The 21,601-nt window shown below is 34.6% G+C and overlaps 1 protein-coding gene across 3 annotated transcripts in view; it reads right to left on the bottom strand.

The window, feature by feature from the left end:
- LOC101896292 (protein sprouty) overlaps positions 1–21,601 on the bottom strand; it is a 44,600-nt gene continuing 22,999 nt past the window's right edge. For 2 of the 3 annotated variants that reach the window (XM_059119536.1, XM_059119537.1), the window contains exon 2: positions 1–7,315. In XM_059119536.1, the coding sequence (XP_058975519.1) occupies positions 4,936–7,062 (2,127 nt within the window). In that variant the 5' untranslated portion in view covers positions 7,063–7,315 and the 3' untranslated portion in view covers positions 1–4,935. Of the gene's footprint in view, positions 7,316–11,943; positions 12,215–21,601 lie in introns of those variants that run through there. The other variant, XM_005184612.4, reaches the window with a different exon arrangement.

The following is a 21,601-nucleotide window of genomic DNA, read 5'->3' as shown; positions in this document are numbered from 1 at the left end:
TTTTATTTTTTTCTGTTTTCATTCAGTTTTGATGCTTCTGCTGTAGTTATTTTTTGTGGTTTTTGTTTTTTTTTCTTTGTTTATTTAATTATGGAAAAATAATTAAATGGAATTATGTAAAAATTCTAAAAATTACTTAAAAACTGTTAAAAAGTAAAATAATAATAATAATAATTATTAATCATAATTTATGTTCACTTTCAATAATTATTTAATTAATTAATTAATAATAATAGGTTATATATACAAACTATGTATATATAAATAAAATTTGTTTTTGTTAAATTTCATTAACCATTTCAACTTGACTTAGATATTGAACAAATGTAATAAAATAAAATTAAAAAAAAAACAAAAAAAAAAATTAAATAAAAACAAAAAATATATATTTTTTAAATTAAAATCGGAATTTTTAAACGGAAACAGAAAATGTTTATTTTTTAAGACAAAAATATATATTTGAATTCGGTAATGTATTGTTGTTGTTTTTTGTTAGCATTGGCCATTTATAATGCCCGTTTTTCATTCGGAGTGTTTTGATTGTGGAAGCTGGGAGGGTGAGTGAAGTAGGAAAATTTTAAAAGAAATTGAAAAAAGCAAAAAAAAATGTATTTCGAGATGAAATTATACCAAAAATTATGGGTACTCATATCCCTCGATTTAACTCCTCGAATTACAAACTGAAACTGTAATGAATTTTGAAATTGATATTCCAAGATTTTTTTATGCCTGAATATTTCCTGGATCTATGGAAGTTTATTTTTCTATTTCTTTTTTTTTTGTTTTTGAATTTCATCATTTCTTGACGTATGATCATTTTTTGTTTATTTTCTGTTCTTCTTCATCTTTCTTGTTTGTTTGTTGTTTTTTTTTTGTAATAGTTTAAATAACATTTCTAATTATTAGTAATTATCTGTTTGCAGTCTTTGGTTATTCATTTATTTGTTTATATATGTTTCTTTATATTTTTTAAATATATATATATATTTTTTATTTATATATATGTATATGCTGTTTGTGTGTGTGTGGTTTTCCTTTTTGTTTATATGTATATATACAGGTGAAATATATTTGAGTGTTTTGTTTTTGTTTTTTATTTGAATTTTTTCCTCAGTTTTCTTTTTTTCTCATTTATCAATTAATTATTATATTTACATATATGTATATATGTGTTTGTGTGTTTATATGTATAATTAATAATTAGTTTTCAGTTTTTTTTTTCGTATTTCATTCATTCATACATAAAATACCTATATATATTAGCTACATATATAGTATATGGGTTGATTTTGGGATTTGTTTTTATCTTTTTTTTTTTTGGTATATACTACATATCTTGTACATATATATAGTATATACATACATTATGTATAGTTGTTTTTTTTTTTTTTAATTTACTTTCTTTTTCTGTTAATAGGGATGTGAATTTTGTTTACTGCTGTCATATGTTTTACTTTTCTCAATATTGTATTTGGGATTGGCCTTATTGAAGGTTGTTGCTGTTGTTGCATTTGTAATCGGGGTTTCCGTAAATGGAGAGATTTCAATTGTAATAGTTTGTTTTTAAAGGAATATTCAATAAAAAATTAGATTATCAACTTTTGGGGATTTTTGGGGGATTTATTGTCCAAAAAATCCTGGAACATTTTTTCAATTATTTTTTTATTATTATTATTATTATTTTTTAAAGTTTGAAATTAGGAAAACAATGTTTTAGTGATTTTACGTTACTCTTAAAAAATCCATTATTTTTCCAATTTTGGGGATTTTTGGGGAATTTTTTGTCCAAAAAACGGAGAACATTTTTTCAAAACACTTTTTTTCAAAAACATAAAGAAATCATCATTTATTTATTAAAATTATCTAAATCTAAAAAATGCCATTATTTTTCCAATTTTGGGGAATTTTTTGTTCCCCTTAAAAAAAATTCATTATTTTTTTCAATTTTGGGGATTTTTGGGGAATTTTTTGACCGAAAAACCAAGACATTTTTTCTTCAAGTTTTTTGAAATTTAGAAAAGCAATGTTTAGTGATTTCATTTCTTACCCTTAAAAAATTCCATTATTTCTTTTTCAATTTTGGGTAATTTTTTACCGAAAAAAACGGGGAACATTTTTTAATTTTTTTTTTCACAAAATATAAAAAAGAAATTCTTTAAGTTTAAAATTGGAAAATCAATATTTTATTGATTTTATTCTCTCTAAAAAATTCAATTTTTTCCAATTTTGGGGATTTTTGGGGAATTTTTTGGCCGAAAAAAACGGGGAAAATTTTTGTTAAAACATTTTTTTCAAAAATGAGAAAAAAAATGTTTCTTCAAGTTTTAAATTCAGAAAGCAATGTTTCAGTAATTTTTCGTTCCCCTTAAAAATTCCATTATTTTTTTTTCCAATTTTGGGGATTTTAGGGAATTTTTTGACAGAAAAAACGGGGAACACTTTTTTCAAAAATAAAAAAAAACATTTCTTCAAGTTTGAAATTGGGAAAGCAATGTTTTGGTGATTTTTCGTTCCCCTTAAAAAATTTCATTATATATTTTTTTAAAATTTTGGGATTCTTGGCAAATTTTTTGACCGAAAAATTCCATCATTTTTCCAATTTTGGAGATTTTTGGGGAATTTTTTTGTTAAAAAAAATCGGGGACCATTTTTTCAAAACATATATTTTCTTAATTTTTAAAAATAAAAAACACATTTCTTCAAGTTTGAAATTTGGAAAGCAATGCTATAGTGATTTTTTGTTCCCCCTAAAATTTTTGTTATTTTTATTTTTTTTTAAACATTAGAAAGAAACATTAGAAAACATTAGAAAGATTCACTTCAGAAACAAAATTCCAAAAGTGGGATTTAGCAGTTACAAAAATCCCCCAATTTTGCCGTTTTTTTTTTGGTTTGGTTTAAATTTACAGCTTTCTTATGAAATTGAAATTTTAATGAATTAAAAAAAATGAAAATTCCATCGTTTTTAGTGTTTACCCTACAAAAGAAAAAATTAAAAATTTCACCTTTTTTTGAAGGCATTCCAAAATATTTAAAAATCTCCAAAACAATGTTTACAGCTTTTCCCGTTTTTTTTTGTTTGAAAATAGCCACAGTTTCCCCACTTTTTACTCAAATAGTCCCTAAAATATAAAAAAAAATTCCCTTATTTTTCCCCGTTTTTAGAGTTTACCCTACAAAATCGGCCTTCATTTAGAATATGGAGAATAACATGTTCACCGTATTTATTTATATATTTTTTTCTTGAAAATTCCCAATTAAAAAAATTCTATAATTTCCCAATTTATAAAGCCATTTGACCTCCAAAAATCAGCCAAACATAACGGACAACCCATTTTAATCAATATATTTTTCTTCACAATGAAAACTATATTCGAGCTTAAGTGTATTTTATTTGAAATAAATGGTTTAACTTCCAATTTGGTTGATTTCTTGGTTCACGGACAAACCTTTGAATATCATTAAGGGAAAGAAAATCTTACACGACATACTATATATAAAATATGGCAACTCTGGAAATGAAATTTTCAGAAGAGAATTCACTGTTTCCTTTTTAGAAATTCAGAATTAAAACATTAAATTCTACATATTTCTTTTAAAGTACTTCTAAACCAGGGTTAAACAAAAGCTGGCATGCGTGTCTTCAATGGGCGACATTCTCTCCACACTCACAATCAGAAGCATTGAAAAGTAATGTAAACGGAGAGTAACAAATGTGGGAGAGCATAAAAGTCAGACTCTTTGACTGGCCCTGTTTCAAATCAAACACTTGAAGTTCCTTTGTAACAGTTACAGTTGAATTCTCTCTCCCTTTCTTCTCAACAAAAACTTGCTCCCTTCCTTCGCATCTATTCTCTTTTCTTTTAATTTTGGGAATTCCTTAAACGAAGGGAGCTACTTTTTTGACCCGTTTACAAATCTCTATGGAATAGTATTGCTCTTAAAAGTGTGGCTCTTTGCCTGGCTCTGTTTTAAAGTTCCCTTGCAACTGTTACAATTGAATTCTTTCTCCCTTACTTCTCAGCAAAAACTTGCTCTCTTCCTTCCCTTTTCTTCTAATTTTGGGAGTTCATTACACCAAGAGAGCTACTTCTTGGGCCCGTTTACAAATGTCTATGTAACATTTTGCGATCTTAAAGATCATATATTAGTCTCTTGTTTGCCTCCATTTTTCGCAACCCTCAATAAAGGCCATGATCTCCAAATACATATAAATTGTTTGCATATAATTTGTATATTTCTTTTTTTTATTTTTTTTTTTTTGTAATAATAGTTTTTATTTTTCATTTTCTTTTTAAGTGATATTTGTTTTCCATTTTTCTTCTACTTCTTCTTTGCCATTATTATTTTTGAAATAATAATTGTAAAAAAAAAATGTTGAAAAACATTTATGCAGGTGATTTGATTTTTAGTGAAGTTGTGTGGGGGGGGAGGGGGTGAGATTTTATCTAAATACAGTTTAGTTAGTTTGGTTTTCTTTCATGTTTTGTTTTGCTTTTCCTCACATTTGTCTTTAAACATATATTTCTGCTCAATAGTTATAATTAAAGTTTTTGCTGCTTTTCATACTCTTCTTCTTCTTCTGCTTTTTTTCTTCGTCATTATATAATAGAATAATTATACATATTTACAACATAAATGCTTCGATATTTTGTTTTTGTTCTTGGTTCCATATTTGTTTGTTTGCCAATGCCATACCAATCGATAGCTAACGATAAAGCCTCGCAATTTGTTATCGCAATTGCAGTGACAGTGGCCTGGCCACTCAACGGTTATTGTGCTGCTGCTGCTTCTTCTTCTTTCTCTGTTTTGCCATGACAAAAGGGATGATAACACGTTACCCCTTTTTGTTTCTTTGTTTTCATTTCGCCTTCCTGTCAAGTGTTGCCATTTGTACGGTTTGGGAATTTACCAAAAAAAAAAATTACCATTCTCCTAATACTCTGGACTGGAATCAAGTAAACGTTTCTCGGGTGTTAAATCTCCCTTTCTTAGTATTCGATTTGCCGCACTATTGCATTCATTGTGATGATGATGGAGTTTCGAGTTGTTGGAGGCATTTGTGGCAGCATTGCCACCACCACTGACGCCGCCGCCATTGCTGAGGACCATAACATTGTTGCCGTTGTTGCCAATCGATGTTATGGGGAACATACTGGAGGTGGAACCAATTTGCTGGCAACGACAGCCACGCCTTGCAAAACGGCCATAACACTTTTCACACGCCGCCACACATGCCCTCATGGGCCAGTAGCACCACAGACAGGGCAATACCAGGGACAGGGCTCCCAGCCAACCCCATCGTTGGGTCCGCTTATAGGGTCCACACGAACAAGGATTGTCCACACAAGGCGTACCCGATCCATCGTCACAGTCCAGATCATTGTCCCGTGCACAGTGATAGAATAAGGCCTTGGCACAGCACAGACACGAGGCATAGTCGATAATGGATTCGGCACTGCACAGACAGGTCTTGTTGCACACCCACGTCTGGGGCAGGGGCCGGGGACTCTGGCACTGTTCACAACGACAGCGTTCACAACGCGGGCATGTTATGGGATTCAACGATGAGGGACCTTCACTGCCACCAATCACCATGGGTCCCGTCAGCGGACTGGCCCCATTCACGGCCGATATCATGCCATGCGATGTGGGTATGCCGGTGGCAATGTTGTGCATGTCCAGCAGTTCATCGAGGGCCGGTAGCTCCTTGGCGAATTTACAGGAATTTGCAGCATTGCTTGACAAGGCGGGTTGTTTTGTGATTGGTTGATTGAGGGGTTGCAGGCCGCCGGCGGATAGGGCAAAGCCGCCCCTTGTATCCGCTGGCGTTGGTGATAGTTTGCCCGTCACCGCTGAACCCTTGGGGGCCAGATGCTGGTGCAGATGGTGGTTGTGGTGGGGGTGCTGTGAATGTAGAATGCCGTCCGTGCCATCAATGCCCAGGGGCAGTGCTGAGGTCGCTGAGCCAGCAGCTGAGGTCGCATGCCTTTGGGTTTGCTGATGATGATGGTGGTGGACTTGATGCTGTTGTTGCTGATGCTGCTGCTGTTGGCGCAACTCGCGCTGCGGCAGCAGTAGCAGGTGATGCGTTGTGGTCTGACCATTGTCATGCTCGCCGGCCGGATGTTGGATACGCGTTGCATTCTGCAGCTGTTGGGCCGTGCGCAACGGTGTGTCCACATACTCATTGCCGAGTCGTTCGGACTCGGGTCTAGGTTGCGCCAGTGTGACGGTAGATAATGGCACCGGCTCTGTGGTATGGAAATGATTAAGGAAATTGTTGTTGCTGTGGTGCTGGTGGTGGCTGCCACTTATTGCCGTTAGCAGCGGCACTGCTGCCGAATTACCCAAGACCGGTGAGGCGGCTGTTGGTGTTGGTGGGGGTCGGCGTCTGGTAAAACTATTCGCCGCAATAATACCGTTGTTTGTCGAGGCCGTCGTCGACGAGGAGACACCACCCACCGAGGTCGTTGATGTATTGGTCGTGGTTGAATTGGAGCTAATTTGGCTACCGTTGCGACTCAAATTGCTGGGTCTTTGGGGTAAATAGGTTAAATGATGTATCTGATAATCGTCTGCTATGCCTCCGGACGCTGGCTGCTGGGTGATGACATCAATGTTGCCAATGTGATTGTTGTTGCAACTGACACGATTGTAGCGTATGGGAGGTGGGGGGCCAACCAGCAAAGCGGAAGTGCTGCTGTTGGAGGATGTTGTTGCTGCTGTTGATGGCGATGATGCTATGGGAATTGTGCTGTTGTGTGCCGCCAATGTTTGTTGGTTAATACTAAATTGTTGTTGTTGCTGCTGCTGATTCAAGTTATTATTCCGACTTAAATCCGTTTGATTTGTACATTGAGGTGTATGGTTTATAACTTCCGTTTGTCTTCCGGATGCAGATGTTGCCGCTGATGTTGTTGTCGTATGATGATTATTGATCGCTGTTGTTGTTGTTGTATTCATCATCTCTGGCTCGGGAGCTCGGGGACGATGGATTTTTGGTAATAATTTAGGGGGCCGAGGAGGCGCCAAGGGATCGCCGCCATTTCTGCGATCCATGTAGCGTTCAACTACTCTGTTTAAAAGACCTCAATCCCCTCGAAACTTATGCCGGGGACCATCAGTTTCCCTCATCCTCCTTTTACGCACACAGGCAGAGGTGGCGTAGTTTTGCGGGATGGTTTTTTCCTGCCTTACACTTCTTCAAATTAAATAACAAAAGGCGATTTGTTGTAAGGGTTTCGTAGGCTTTTAGGCTTAAGCGGGTCTCGAATGTGGTTGAAAATTCTTAAACTTCCCAGGCGATTGCTTTCTGCAAAGAAAAGGTGGAAAAATAATTGATTATTAAAAATTTTTTTAAACAAAAAAAAAAATTAAAAAAAATATTTAAAACCAAAAATTTAAAAAAAAAAATTAAAGAAAAAAAAAATAATAGTTTATTAATAAAAAGAGGAGAAGTAAACATCTTAAAATATTTTATTTTTGATAATAAATTCCTCAACAAACCAAAGACGATCAGCAGCAAATATCTTAAAATTTATGAGTTCACAAAAAAGTGGCGCCCAATAGTTTTGTTTATTTTTTTCTACCTCACAATTTTGTTGTCTAGGTTTTATGTCTTGATCTTTATTATCCCCCCTGGGGGCGCTATACGAGGAATTCAATAATTAATAATTATTAATATAATCCACCTTAAATGTGTGTTTTTCCCTCCATCTCCCTCTTTCTGAAATGGTAAGCAAATTAATTCACTTCGGGACTTTCTTTGGATCTAGCATTTGCATATTATGTTGTCTACTAATTTGAATTTTTATTTTCTATTAATTCTATACCAAGAAGAAGATCAAACGGCAATAGCAAATAAATAATACCACGCACACACGCACACACAACAATGTCAAATTGGGATTTTCAGAATGAGACGACGACGTCATTGATTTTTGTGCGATTCAAGTCCGTTTTTTTTTTTTTTTTGAAAATACTCTAAAGTGTCAGTCACTTTGGATGAGACGATCGCTCGGTCCATCGAGATCCAACAAATCTAGTAGTAGTGGCTCGTTTTTGTTTTCTTTTATTAATGAATCGACGAAAAAACGCTTTGGCGATCACTTATTTGAATTGTTGGCTGCTTGTTTTCATTGAAATCTTGAATGGGCGAGATGTTTAGAATGAACACCAAGGCTAGCAGCGTTAGCCAGCCCACAGAGACTGTGAAATATTCTCTATTTTTTTTGTTTTTGGTTTTTTAAATAACATAAACAAGCAGCCAAAGTAAACCATTCAAAACCATTTGAAATGATTTAAACTTGTTGTTTACCATAATTCGAAGAATAATCTTAGGAATGCTATTATAAATTTTAATAATGAATTATACTTTTTTTCCTATATATTTTTAGGGGAATTACTTGAGGACCTTAGGGTGAGGAAGTGCTTGGATCAATTTGAAATCATGTTGGAAATTGTGCAGCTCGGAAACAAAGAAATTTAACATATTTGCATTTAAAGTTATACAAAAGTATCAAAATGAATCTAGGGAATTTCAACTGTCAATAACGTATACGACAAATGAAATCCACTGGAATTGAGAGTCTATTCCATTTGACATAAAAAAAGTGGAACTGACAGCTAGAATAAACGCGATTTAATAAGAGTAAATGAACACGATTTGGTATGTGTAAACCTACTTTAAGAAAGGCAGAGGGATCTGTAAATAATAATCTTCTAAATATAATTAAAAGAGTTGAAAGATCTCTTCAATTAAAAATTATTTATTCCCAATTGGACAACAATATTTTAACATGTTTCCATTTAAAGTTATATTCCTTTAAAATAATCATTGCATCTGTAACAGCTGATTAGCTCAACAGCTGATATAAGGTAGAGATCGCTAGATACATTTATCTATCAATTTCGATATAATTTGTTTTTTTTTTTTTTTTTGAATTCGATCCTAAAATGTGGAGCCATTTTATATGAATAATCTTCATTTAAATTAATTTAAATAAAATTTACTTCTTAAATCTCTACGGGATTAAAAACTATTTATTTCCAACAACAAAGATTAAACATATTTGCATTTAAAGTTATTATCCATAAAAATAAGCATGCATTTGTAACTATTAACAGCTGTTCAGCCCAATAGTTGACAGGGAATAGGGATCTCTAGATGCATATATCGATTATTCGATAGTTAATATACGATCTGTTCCAGAAGAGCAAGAATCTAAAAGTTTTTACAACGGTAACTGGTTTTTCTTTATAATATCTAAAAAAAAAAAAAATGGAAAAATAGTAGGTTCTGAAGCAGAACAATAATTTTGCCTATATTTTCAGATAAATTATTCGTAGGCCATAGGATTGGAAGTACTTGGATAAATTTAAAATTGCGTCGAAAATTTGAAGCCTAGAAGCTTACAAAATTTGACATACTTGCATTTAAAGTTATTCAAAAATAGACTAAGAAAGGCGGAGATATCTATGAGCACTCTTCGAAAAAAAGACAATTAAAAAATTGGCAGTTTTCGTGGATTAAATTGAATAAATTTCCGATTCTTTCAAAAACAGAGATTTACGTATTTGCATTTAAAGTTATTGTCCTTACAAAAATTGATCAACAGCTAACATGGAGTAGGGATATGTAGGTACATATATCGATTATTGGATAGTTAACACAGATAAGCACCACAATTATATGCCTTGTTCTAGAAGTGCAAAAATCTGAAATTTTTTATGACTCCCTATTTTATTTTTTTTGCATAACTAGTAACGCAGAGGTCTTAGGATTGGAAGTACTTGGATAAATTTGGAGTAGCGTCGAAATTGTGGGACCCAGAAACAAACAGAATTTGGCATATTTGCATTTAAAGTTATACAAAAGAGTTTAAGAAGGGAGGGAAATCGATGGGCTCTGTTCGTTTGATTTATGTTTGAAAAATAAAAACTTTTCTCTTTGTTTGAGCTCGCAGGTGGTTACAATGTAGATCGCCGAATGAGTGATTTCTTTCAATTTATTTTGCTAAGCTTCTATTTTTTTTAAAAGTGAAATTGTCGTCTAGAAAACAGTTAGTTAATAACGTAATTAGTGAAGTTGTTGAAAATAGTAAAAACTAAAATGCAATTTAATGTGGTATTTTTGGCAAGAGTTAAATCTTTGTGGGTAAATCAAAAAAATTGTGAAAGAGATTTGCTTCACAGATGGTTGAAGGCAAACGAGGATTGCAAATTTACTTGCTCCTTATTTATGCAATTATCTTTTCAGGCGGTAACAATGTAGCATGTTAGAATGTAGATCGCTGAAGGAGTGATTTCTTTCAATTTGTTTTCCTAGGCTTTTATTTTTTTTTTTTCAAAAATGAAATTGTCGGCTAGAACACAGTTCGTTTATAAGGTAATATTTAAGTTGTTGATAGGATAGGATTAAAGTTTTCTTGCTCTTTATGTTAGAATGTAGATCGCTGAATGAGTGATTTTTTTTAATGTATTTTCCTTAGATTATTATCTTGGAAAGCGAAATTTTCACGTCGACGTGTATTCGATGTCAAATTTGAAGTTCATTTGCCTATTTATTCCGATAGCAACTACTTTGTAGAATATTTTGTTAGGCTATGATGGAATGGAACTTTCAGCTTAATTTGAAATAAAATAATCCTCGTATTGTTATCAGTAATATTGCCGAAGACACCATGTATCCAAAATGTGCAGACTCCAATCCGAAAATTTCAAAAAATATGGAAGAGGAGTGAACTTACTCCTCTCTATTTATGTTATTTTGCGATGTAAACTTTAAAAAAACGGCGATACACGTGTCTTCTATTTTTAGCTCTACTTTCATAATTTAATGGATTTTTCCTGTAATTACTTTTTGTGTTACAAGGTTCTTGAATTAACCTTAAACTCCGTTTTTAATGCAATTGTTTTGTTTTTGCCACCTGTCACATCACTACCATTATAACTTCACAAGTATTTTAGAAAAAAAGAGTTGAAATTGACTTCAAGAAGACTTTCTTTTTCGTAGATACTTTATTTATCCTAGATAATAGAATCTCCGAATATGCTCTCATAGCATTAGACTATTTTAACATTTAAATTTTTTCAATGTAAACGCAACCTTACACTCCGTTTTTAACCGAATTGTATTATTTTTCTTGCCAATTGTCACATCACTACACGTTTCCTTTTTATTTTTCTTTCCGAGAAAAAAACTAAAAATCTTTAGCAATTGCAACCAAGGCATGGGTTCAAATTTTTTAAATTGACCCAATGTAAACTTAACATCGCTAAATTACGTGTTTTACAAAGATTCGTAATTAATTTGATATATAATCAAAGGAATTGACATTCAATATAACGCTTTTTTTTAAAAAAATTGTACGGAGGCTTTAGCCTTATGCCATGTTTACGTTAGAACTTTTTGTAGGGTTAACCTACTTTGAGAGGATTTATTTGAAGTAAAAGTAATGGATATGACAATTTAAATCCAAACCCAGTGGGTTAACCCTCATATATATAAACGTACTGTTAGACTCCTTTATTTGCCACTTGTCACATAATCTATGCGTTAAATTAAAAGATTCCTTTGGGCACTAATCACACACATTCATTTTCCCATTATTAAATTGGGTACTAAGAAAAGTAATTGTCAAACATTTGCAAGTTTTTCGTTTCTTGTAAGAATTGTTAACTTTGAAATGAGAATTATATCTAAATTATGTGTTTTACGAAGATTCGACATTCATCTGACGCATAATTATTTTAAATAACGCCTTTTTGTGAAAACATATTTAGTTTAAAAAAGCCTTTAGCCTTACACTCCTTTTTAATCCAATTGTATGGTTTTTTTTGCCACTTGTCACATGTAATTTGCGTTAAATTCAAAGACTCCTTTTTGTCAATAATCTCATACACACTCTCTCTCTCCCATTGTAAAGGTGAGGTACTTACAAAAGAAGTAACCGGCAAATATATGTAAGTAATCGGGCTTTTTCGTTTCTTTGTAAGAATTGTGGCAATTTTTAACTTTTAAAAATTAAATTCGTTTTCTTAAAAATTAAACAACCGTGTTGTATGGAAAAAGAAAACTAAACCGGAGAAAAGGCAACGAAATAGAAATAAATGAACGGTGAACGAGCGGACGCGTAGCAGCTGATTGCGATGCGTTGTTGCGTTGGATGTTGTCTCCACTGCAGGTGTTTAGGTGTTTACTAAGTCGTTGTACGACTTGAACGAAACAAAAAAAAAAAAAAAAACGAGGCTCATTGTCTATTACCCCAGCAGAGAGCATGATGGCATGGCATGGCATGGAGTGAATAGAGAGAGAGAGAGAGTTAAGTGTTATGTTATGTGGCATGAATGAGTGTGTGTTTGCGTGCGTGCGTGTGTACATTTGCTCTATTCTTCTTATAGAGCTTCCTTTTATTGTTATCGTTAGCATTGTTGTTGCTGTTCTTCTTCTTCTTTGGTTTTTCTTTACTTCTTTTTTGTATGTGAAAGTCTGATGTTCAACCGTGGATACATATGGCTGTGTTGGATGGCTGGCTTGTTGGCTCATTCATTTACACACACACAGAGATAGGGGCCAAGCATTACACGGATAGAAAACACGTTAAGTATGCTGGGTATTGTAGGTTGTTGGCCGCCGACGTTAACGTTGCCGCCGTCCGTCCGTCCATACATTTAGCCGTCTGTCCATTGACTGTCTGTCTGTCGTTTCGTTGTTTGGTCTATCCATTCGTTGGTTTTTTTCAAATGAAATAGAAATGCTCTTGAGATACTTGCCATTCACATGAATGGCGAGCGAGCGAACAAACGAGTCAGTGAGTGAGTGTGTGTGTAGGTATGTGCTTATATTTGGATTTCAAGTGTCTGCATGGGTGTATTTTATATCTATAAAGATATAAATGTACGAACGAACGAGCATGGGTGTGTGTGGTGTGGTGCGGTGTGTCTGTCTGTCCGCTGACTGTTTGTGGATGAATGAGTATACTATTTTTTTTTATTTGATTTTGAGTGCCGGATATGACGTCAATAAGTGGGCGTATTGTGTTAATTATTTATTTCTTTTTTGGGTTTATTCATAATGCTTGCTGGCTTGGTTGTTGTTATTCTTACTGCTGACGCTAGGGCCCACAGTGTGGTTATTTATTTTTTTCCCCAAGAGAATCTGAGTGTGTGTGAGTGTTTGTCTGAATTCCAAACATGTTTAATTTTAGTACACACAACATGAATTGCTGCTGCTGCCGTTGTTGCCCCAACCGACCGACCAACACCACTTAATACAAAAACTCTTTGAATGGGCCAGTGGTGGACCGGAAGATATAACACACATGTGTTTACACACAGCAATTTATTTGTGTGCCTTCCAACAGCCATAAACAAATAAAACAAATTTCCAACAATTGATCTCATAAACCCAAAAAAAAAAAAGAACTGAAAAAAATTCTATACCGGAAAAATCCAGTTGAGCAAATCTGCATTGCAGAGAGGAGACAGGGAGAGAGAGGAAGAGAGAGTAAATGCCGTAATATCACACTTTCACACAGCCAAGACGAGCAAAAAAGAAAAATAATGGCAAACAGCAACAACCTTAACCCTGGGTTTTCAGCAGACTAGCTGGCCTAGCCTATCCTACTCTGGGGGCTCTTATCGCCAAACAGCGGAAGTTTATTCACAAGCAAGTAAACAGAAGAGGCCTCAGTTTAAAATTCCAAAAATACCTAACAAATGAAAAAAGTGGGTATTAAAAATGAATTTCTTTTTCTAAATATTCTTGCAATCAGTTATGAAAAAAACGAGTGATTGAATCACCCTGTTGTCCCAAAGACAGACAACGGACCCTGGGGGTCATATCTCTCTGCTTCTCTGTCTCTCTCATCAAAAGCTTAGTGTAATCGACATCTACTCAGCATAGCCACATATTTGGCATTTGTTTTTGTATCTGTGCCATTTCGTCGTCATCATCATCAGCAACAGCATCAACCGACCAAACAACTCGTTTGCTGCTTGTCATTCATCATTCACTCAATTGATAATTGAAACAATTTATGCGTCCGCCGCTATTATTATTATTATTGCTTGCATGTTGTTGTTGTTGTCGACGTCGTTGTTGAATTTCGGTCTTGTGTTGATCTCGTTCTGAATGAAGATCACTGTGACACTGGGTAACCTTAAATTTGTTTTTTGTTGTTTTTTTTTCGCAAAAAAAAGAACGTTGAAGAAATAATGAAAAAATATGCAAAGATATGAACTAATGATTAAAATATGACTAGAATTCTAATTGGAAAAAATGAAAAATGCTTGATGGAATTGAAATTAGAATTTTGGGTTTGAAATTGAATAGACTTAAAAAAGAGCGAAATATTTTCTTTCATTGCAGATTTTTGGGAAAAGATGGATAAAGGAGCAAAGAGCGTAACAATTGTCTTTTGGCTAACCGGCTCATCACACATAAAAGGTAAGCTTTCCAGCACATTTTTGTAATTGAATGCTAAATTTTTAAACTTTTATATTTCAGAGAACACCTTTGTGATTGCAAAATCCTACTCTGACGGAATCGGAATTGATGCTAGTCCCTTTGGCGGAGAAAAATTTAACATATTTGCATTTAAAGTTACAAACAAAAACTTCGATTTGTTAAAACGAAAATTCTACCAGTACCAGTAAGGAAATGTCAAAAGTCGGGCGGGGTCGATTATATGATAGCCTACATCACTATGGATAAAGCTCCCGTAACAAAAGAATTTAATTGAAGTAGATCATACAACCTATTTGGCTTTAGAGCAGGTATAATTTGGTTTCAGAGGGAACTAAAATATTAGAGACAAATCCAATTCTGAATCGATTTTCACTAAATTTGACGAGGATATTTTTATCTTTTATACCAAATAACATTGCTATAGAGTGCATGATATTACTTCGAGGAGGATTATATTAAAAACAAGTAAAAAAGTTGTTAGTTAGGCCGGCCGAACTTTGAGTACCCTCCACCATTTGGAACAAATTTGGCAATTTTCAAAAAGAAAAAAATCTTAAAAATGTCAAATTTATATTAGGGTCTATACGACGTTATATTAGGGTCTATACGACGACGTGGATTTGCATAGGAAATTTTTGGTATGAGCAATTACAACATTCAAATGCGAAACTTGAAAAAAAATGTGTGAATATGTCTCTGTAATCAAAAAAAATACCGAATGTAGGGTAGTACCGTTATATGGGGGCTATACTAAGACGTGAATCTGCACAGACAATTTTCTGTCCTAGTCTCTAGTATCTATTACGAACTTCAAATACCAAATTTGAAACAATTCCGGTGAATAATGTTGCTGAAATCATCAAAATATCGAATATCGGGAGGTACCGTTGTATGAGGGCTATACGAAGGCGTGGACCTGCACTGACAATTTTCTGCCATAGGCTGTAATTTCCATTTCGAACTTCAAAACCCAAATTTGAGACAATTCCGGAGAATAATGTTGCTGAAACCATAAAAATATCGAATATAGGGAGGTACAGTTATATGGGGGCTACACGAAGGCCTGTACCCGCATAGGTAATTTTCTGTCAGATTCGAACTTCAAATTCCACTTCGAACTTCAAATTCCAAATTTCGGCGAATAATGTCGCTGAAATCATGAAAATACTGAAAATAGGGAGATACAGTTATAGGGGGGGCTATACATAAACGTAAACCTATGTAGCCTATTTTTAATTCCAAAAGTCCTGCAGACCAAAGACACATCTGAGTAAAATTGCATCAATAAACTACACTTCGTTCGGAAGCTGGAGTCATTTCCACAGACGGACGGGCATCGATAAATCGACATAGAATTTTATGCTGGTCAAGGAGGGTCTAAAATGTATATTTCGAGGTGTTACAAACGGAACGACAAGCTTAATATACCCTTCATACTATGGTGGAAGGTATCAAAACAGTTGGAGATACTTTTCGCAGCCATGCAAATTCATTCGGACATTGCCGATGGTGTGTATAATGGAAGCAAGGAAGATCTCAACCATCACTCAACTTAATTCCATGGCGGAATTTAGAGGCGAAACTGAATTCCGAAGAGTCAATATTAAAAGCTCCAACCGAATGGAAAAAAATGATCAAATTTTTTGTTTTGAAAAAGTTGAATGTAAATTAAATAACGGAATGTTAACACAAACTATTGTTTCAAGGGACCACAAGTTGCGTCATAATTTCTTGAATCGCACCTTGGGATACCTTGTTTATGTGTTTTGCTACTCCCTAGCATTATGAGCTGTAGCTGATATTTTGTTGTATTACCTTAAAATGGAAAGTACGATGTTCTAAATAAAAGTGAAATGCAATAGGGGGATGGAAAAAGTATACTCTTCATGGGCTCAAAAAGAGACTACCAAAAATTATTCCAAAATGTATATATTTTGAGATTAGGGTCCTTACAATCGATTTTGTATATTTATATATTTAAAGTTTTACAAATTCCGAAATTTATAAAATTGTGATTGAAATCCATTCAAAAGTTTAGCATATTTGCATTTAAAGTTATATAAAATAAACAGATCTAAGGAGTTGGATGTTCCTATCTGAGAATATAAATGTTCCAGTGAATATAAGACATCCTAAGGGAAGCATTTTCATGCTGTCAAGTTCAATATTTAATAATGAGGCCCGAGGCCCCAGAATTGCAACTAATGCGGATGTTCTAAACAAGCATTGCCCTAGGACTCTTTCCAATAAAGTTTTAAGTCCCAATTAAGAATTTAGGATGCAAATGGGCTCTCTATCCCCAAGCCTAATTGAATTCCAAAACAGTTACCTTTTCTCCCACAAATTCTCCAACGGCCCTCCTTTTTTTTCAAACTTCAAACACGCCATCTCATCATGATCTACACCTTACAATTACAAAATACTAGGGCTTGTCTTTGGGCTACCTGATGTTGTACGCACAAAATGTAAAACTACAACAACAACAACGACGACAAACATCATTAAAATTACAATAATAACAACTTTTTTTTCTGTTCGATAATAACGATAATGGGGAATGTGGTGGCCGTGGAGAGGTACGGGTACGGTCCAAAAAAAATAAGAAGAATGAACGATTGGAACAAGCAATTCCCCGTATAAGAGACAGCAGCAACAGACGGATGTGGCGGCCATAGAAAAAGAAGAAGAAATACTAACAACAACAATATTATGGATAGAAGTAGGGGCAACAACAACAAAAACTAACAGCTGTAAACATTTAGTGGGCTCCAACAAAATTGAAAATAAAACAAGAAGCAGCATAAAGTAGATGGATGGAATGGAGTAATAATGTAGGCCCACGGAGTTGGTTTTTAGTCGGTGTGTGTGTGTGTGCGAGAACGAGCAATAGAAGTATGGTGTGTTTGTGTGAATGTGTTAGGGGTCTCTTGTTTAGAGGTCGATCACTTTTGTTTGGTTTATGAGTTTTGTTGCTGCTTGCTTGCCTCATAGAACACAAAGTCTCTCCCTCTCGTTCTCTGTCTCTCTTCAAATAACATTTGTTTTCCACACTTGCTGGAGTTTTCTTTAAACCTCTTTTGCTCCCAAGTAAATGAGGGAATGGGAGTTTGAGTGTGTGCTACTCTGTGGCTGCTTTTGTTTTCTCCATCTGTTCTTAATTTCTTTTAAAGAGTATCATTAAAACTCATTATTTCCTTATTTGAGCGACGGGGATTAAGTGTTAAGACCTCGAGACGAGAACCTTTTGTTGTATGTTCGTATGCACACACAGACACACACACAAAATTACTTAAGTAGATTTTTTTTTGGAAACTAGGTCTTTGGAATTAAGTTGGAAAGAGAAGACGAAGAGGAAGGGGGGAGTTCTTTCATAATAAGTCCAGTTATTTTGATGATTGGAAAATCATTATGGAATTAGTTCTCCAACAATTTTTATACCCTCCACCATACAAAGTATGGAGGGTATATTAAGTTCGTCATCGAAATAACTAAAAAAGCAGCATACAACTCCAAGAAGATTTAGCCCCGACATGCGTCCGTCTGGCCATCTGTTGTAGTCCCGCCAGAGTCAAAACGAATAAAGATAGGAACCTAACATTCTGCACAGATCGGTCTTTTGTCTACAGGCAGGTGAAGTTCGTAGATGGGCTATTTCGGGCCACGATATCGTATAGGTCCCATATAACGGTACACCCCCGTATTCGGTATTTTGATGATTGGAGCCAATTTTGTCAATGAAATTATCTGAAAATCCAGAAAAGGAGTTCTTTGTGAGTACTTTACCCTCAGGAAGAGTATTGTCTATATAGGTCCACGATATCGTATATCCCTCCTATATCGCGGTACCTCCCTATATTCGGTATTTTGAGGATTTTAGCTACAGTTTTCAATGGAACTGTCTAAAACATCATACTAGAAGTTCTTTCTAAGGACTTTACCCCCTGGAAAAGAAATTTCTATATAGGTCCACGATATCGTATAGCCTCCACATAGCGGTACCTCCCAATATTCAGTATTTTAATGATTTTAGGGAAATTATTCACCGGAGTTGTTTCAAATTTCGTATTTGAAGTTCCTAATAGGTACTACAGCCTGTGACAAAGAATTGTCTATGCAGGTCCAGGTCTTCGTATAGGCCTCATTTATTAGTACCTCCCTATGTTCGATAATTTGACTATTTTAGGGACATTATTCACCGGAGTTGTTTCAAAATTTCGTATTTAGAATTCGTAATGGGAACTACAGCCTATGACAAAAAATTGCGTGTGCAGGCCCACATTTTCGTATAGCCTCCATATAACGGCACCTCCCTATATTCGATATTTTACCGATTTAAATTACAATATTCACCCGAATTGTTTCAAATTTCGTGTTTGAAGTTCCTAATAGGTACTACAGCCTGTGACAAAAAATTGCGTATGCAGGTCCAGGTCTTCGAATAGGCCCCATACATCAGCACCTCCCAACTTTCGGTATTTTCACGATTTTCGGTGCAATATTCACCCGAATTATTTCAAATTTCGTATTCGAAATTCATAATGGGAGCTATACCCTATGACAAAAAATTATCTATGCAGGTCCAGGTTTTCGCATAGGCCCCATATACCAGTACCTCCCTATATTCGATATTTTGATGTTAATAGCGACATCATTCACCGGCGTTGTTTCAAATTTCGCATTTGAAGTTCCTTATAGGTACTACAGCCTGTGACAGAAAATTGCGCGTGCAGGCCCAGGTCTTGGTATGACCCTCATATAAAAGTACCTCCCGATATTCGGTATTTTGATCATTTTAGCTACATTATTCGCCGGAGTTGTTTGAAATTTCGTATTTGAAGTTCCTAGTATGTATTGCAGCCTGTGACAAAAAGTTGCGTATGCAGGTCCAGATCTTCGTATACTTTATTCACCGGACTTTTTTTTCAAGTTTCGAATTTGGATATTGTAATGGCTTCTTGGAAAAGTTGCCCATGCAGTTCTCAGTCTTCGTATAGACCTCAATACAATGGCTATATTCCTTAATTTTTAAAATTTTAAACGGATTTTTTTTTAAATTTTTCAAATTCCTTCCAAAAGTTCGAGCCGGCCCAACTAACTGTTGTTTTATTTATTTTTTCTTTAAAATTTAACTTTCATCATTCCTGTAATTTTTGTCGCCCAGTGTAATTAGCTGAAAGTCTCTGAAAAATTGGCAATTTAAAAAATCTACAAATTTTTTTTTGCATTTTGCCATGATCGGCCTGCTCTCCAAAGTCACAGCGTAAAGCAAGCTGGCTGGCTGGCTGCTAGGGTTATTTGTCAGTCTGTCCTTATGTCTGGCAGGTATGTCATAGTGGCCTCTTCCCCTCCATTTTTGTCACACATTCATTTCCCCCTCCCCCTTCGTGCCAGTAATTAAAAGGGAAGCAAAGCCCATATTGTTGTTGCCCGAAATGCGCGTGTATATTATTTTTATGAATGCACTGACGATGTTAATTTTTGGCAAGCCAAGCCAAGCATCAGGCAAACTGCAATAGCTATGGCATCAGCACACCAAAGTAGTAGTGTATGGACATCAGCATCATCGTCAGCAGCAGTAGAAGCAGCACAACAAACAAACATGTGATTTGAATTTATAAAATTTTTTGAAAATCTCATTTGTTGTTGTTGTGGTTTCTATTTTTAACCAATTTTTGTTGTCAATTTTAAAAATTTTCCTTAAGATCTAATTTTAGACTTAACACAAATTCAGCAAAAACAAGCAATAATAACAACAATGATGATGCGATTTCCACTAGGCAAGAGGACACACAAATTACCATCAAATAGAACAACAACAACAGCAAACATTGTGTTTTGCCAAAAAAGAAGAAAACCCCAAAAACGACAGCAATCTATACAAAAATATACTCGAAACATTTGAATGCATTAAGAATTGGGGAGTATGGATCGACGTAGGCAGCACAGCAGCATGTACGTAAATACTTTATGTACGTCTTTTACGACAACACCAAAAACAACAACATCATCGGCAGAAATAAAGATACTATGTGTATCCTTTTGGCCTATAAATATTTTGAAGATACGAGAAGAGGTATGCAAAAGGTAATTAATAATGGATTTATTTTCTTTGACGTTTTCCAGGTGATGTCGGAGAACAGTTGCTGGAGAATGCAGAAGCCGGAAGAGGAGTGACAAAAATAAGGAAAAAATGCTGGATATGACATGTTCCGGAAATACGGAAATATTTAACATATTTGCATTTAAAGTTATTATGGAAATCAGATATTTCACACTCTTCGTGGGAAAAATAAGGTTATAAAATTGGTCAAGTCTAGGTCTTGAAATAAAATTTAACCTATTTGCATTTAAAGTTATTATTTTCAATTAAAATAGGCATTATATTGTATAGCCGCCAAATTCCCTCTGATATTCGATATTTTGATGATTGTACCCAAATTTTTCAATGAAATATCTGAAAATCCACAAAAGGAGTTCCTTCTGAGTACTTTACTCACTGGAAGAGTATTGTCTATATATCACGCTACCTGCCTATATTCGGTATTTTGATGATTTTAGCTATATTTTTTCAATGAAATTGTCTAAAAATCCATATAAGAAGTTCTTTCTAAGCACTCTGCCCCCAGGACGAGAAATGTCTATATAGGTCCACCATATCCTATAGCCCCCATATAAAGGTTCGTCCTGATATTCGGTATTTTCATTTTATTTTTGCGACATTATTCACCGGAATTGTAACAAATTTCGTATTTAAAGTTCGTAATGGCTACAGCCTATGACAAAAAATTTCGTATGCAGGTCCAGGTCCATGTCTTCGTATAGTTCCCATATAACGGTTTTCATTGAAGTGGTAGTTTTCAGATATTTTTGAAGATTTTAAAGTTCCTTCAAAATATTACTAACATAGGTTAAATGGCTTAAGCCTAACTATCCCATAAATAAACATGCATTTACGAGTCCAAAATCTTTTTTTTTAATATTTATAATATGGTTTTGTTTGGTAGCTCGTTCGATAAAAAAAAATCAGACGAAAATCGAACACAGCCATGGATCGAAAGCATATAGTGTCGAGAGTGAAATATGATGGTGTAGCACTGCTCAATGTTAAGAGAAAGTCAGGTTTGATCA

This window comes from Musca domestica, unplaced genomic scaffold (genome assembly GCF_030504385.1).
Source record: "Musca domestica strain aabys unplaced genomic scaffold, Musca_domestica.polishedcontigs.V.1.1 15, whole genome shotgun sequence".
In the NCBI taxonomy this organism is placed as follows: Eukaryota; Metazoa; Arthropoda; class Insecta; order Diptera; family Muscidae; genus Musca; species Musca domestica.
The sequence above is the reverse complement of the archived record's forward strand: the minus strand, read 5'-3'. Positions and strand labels throughout refer to the sequence as shown.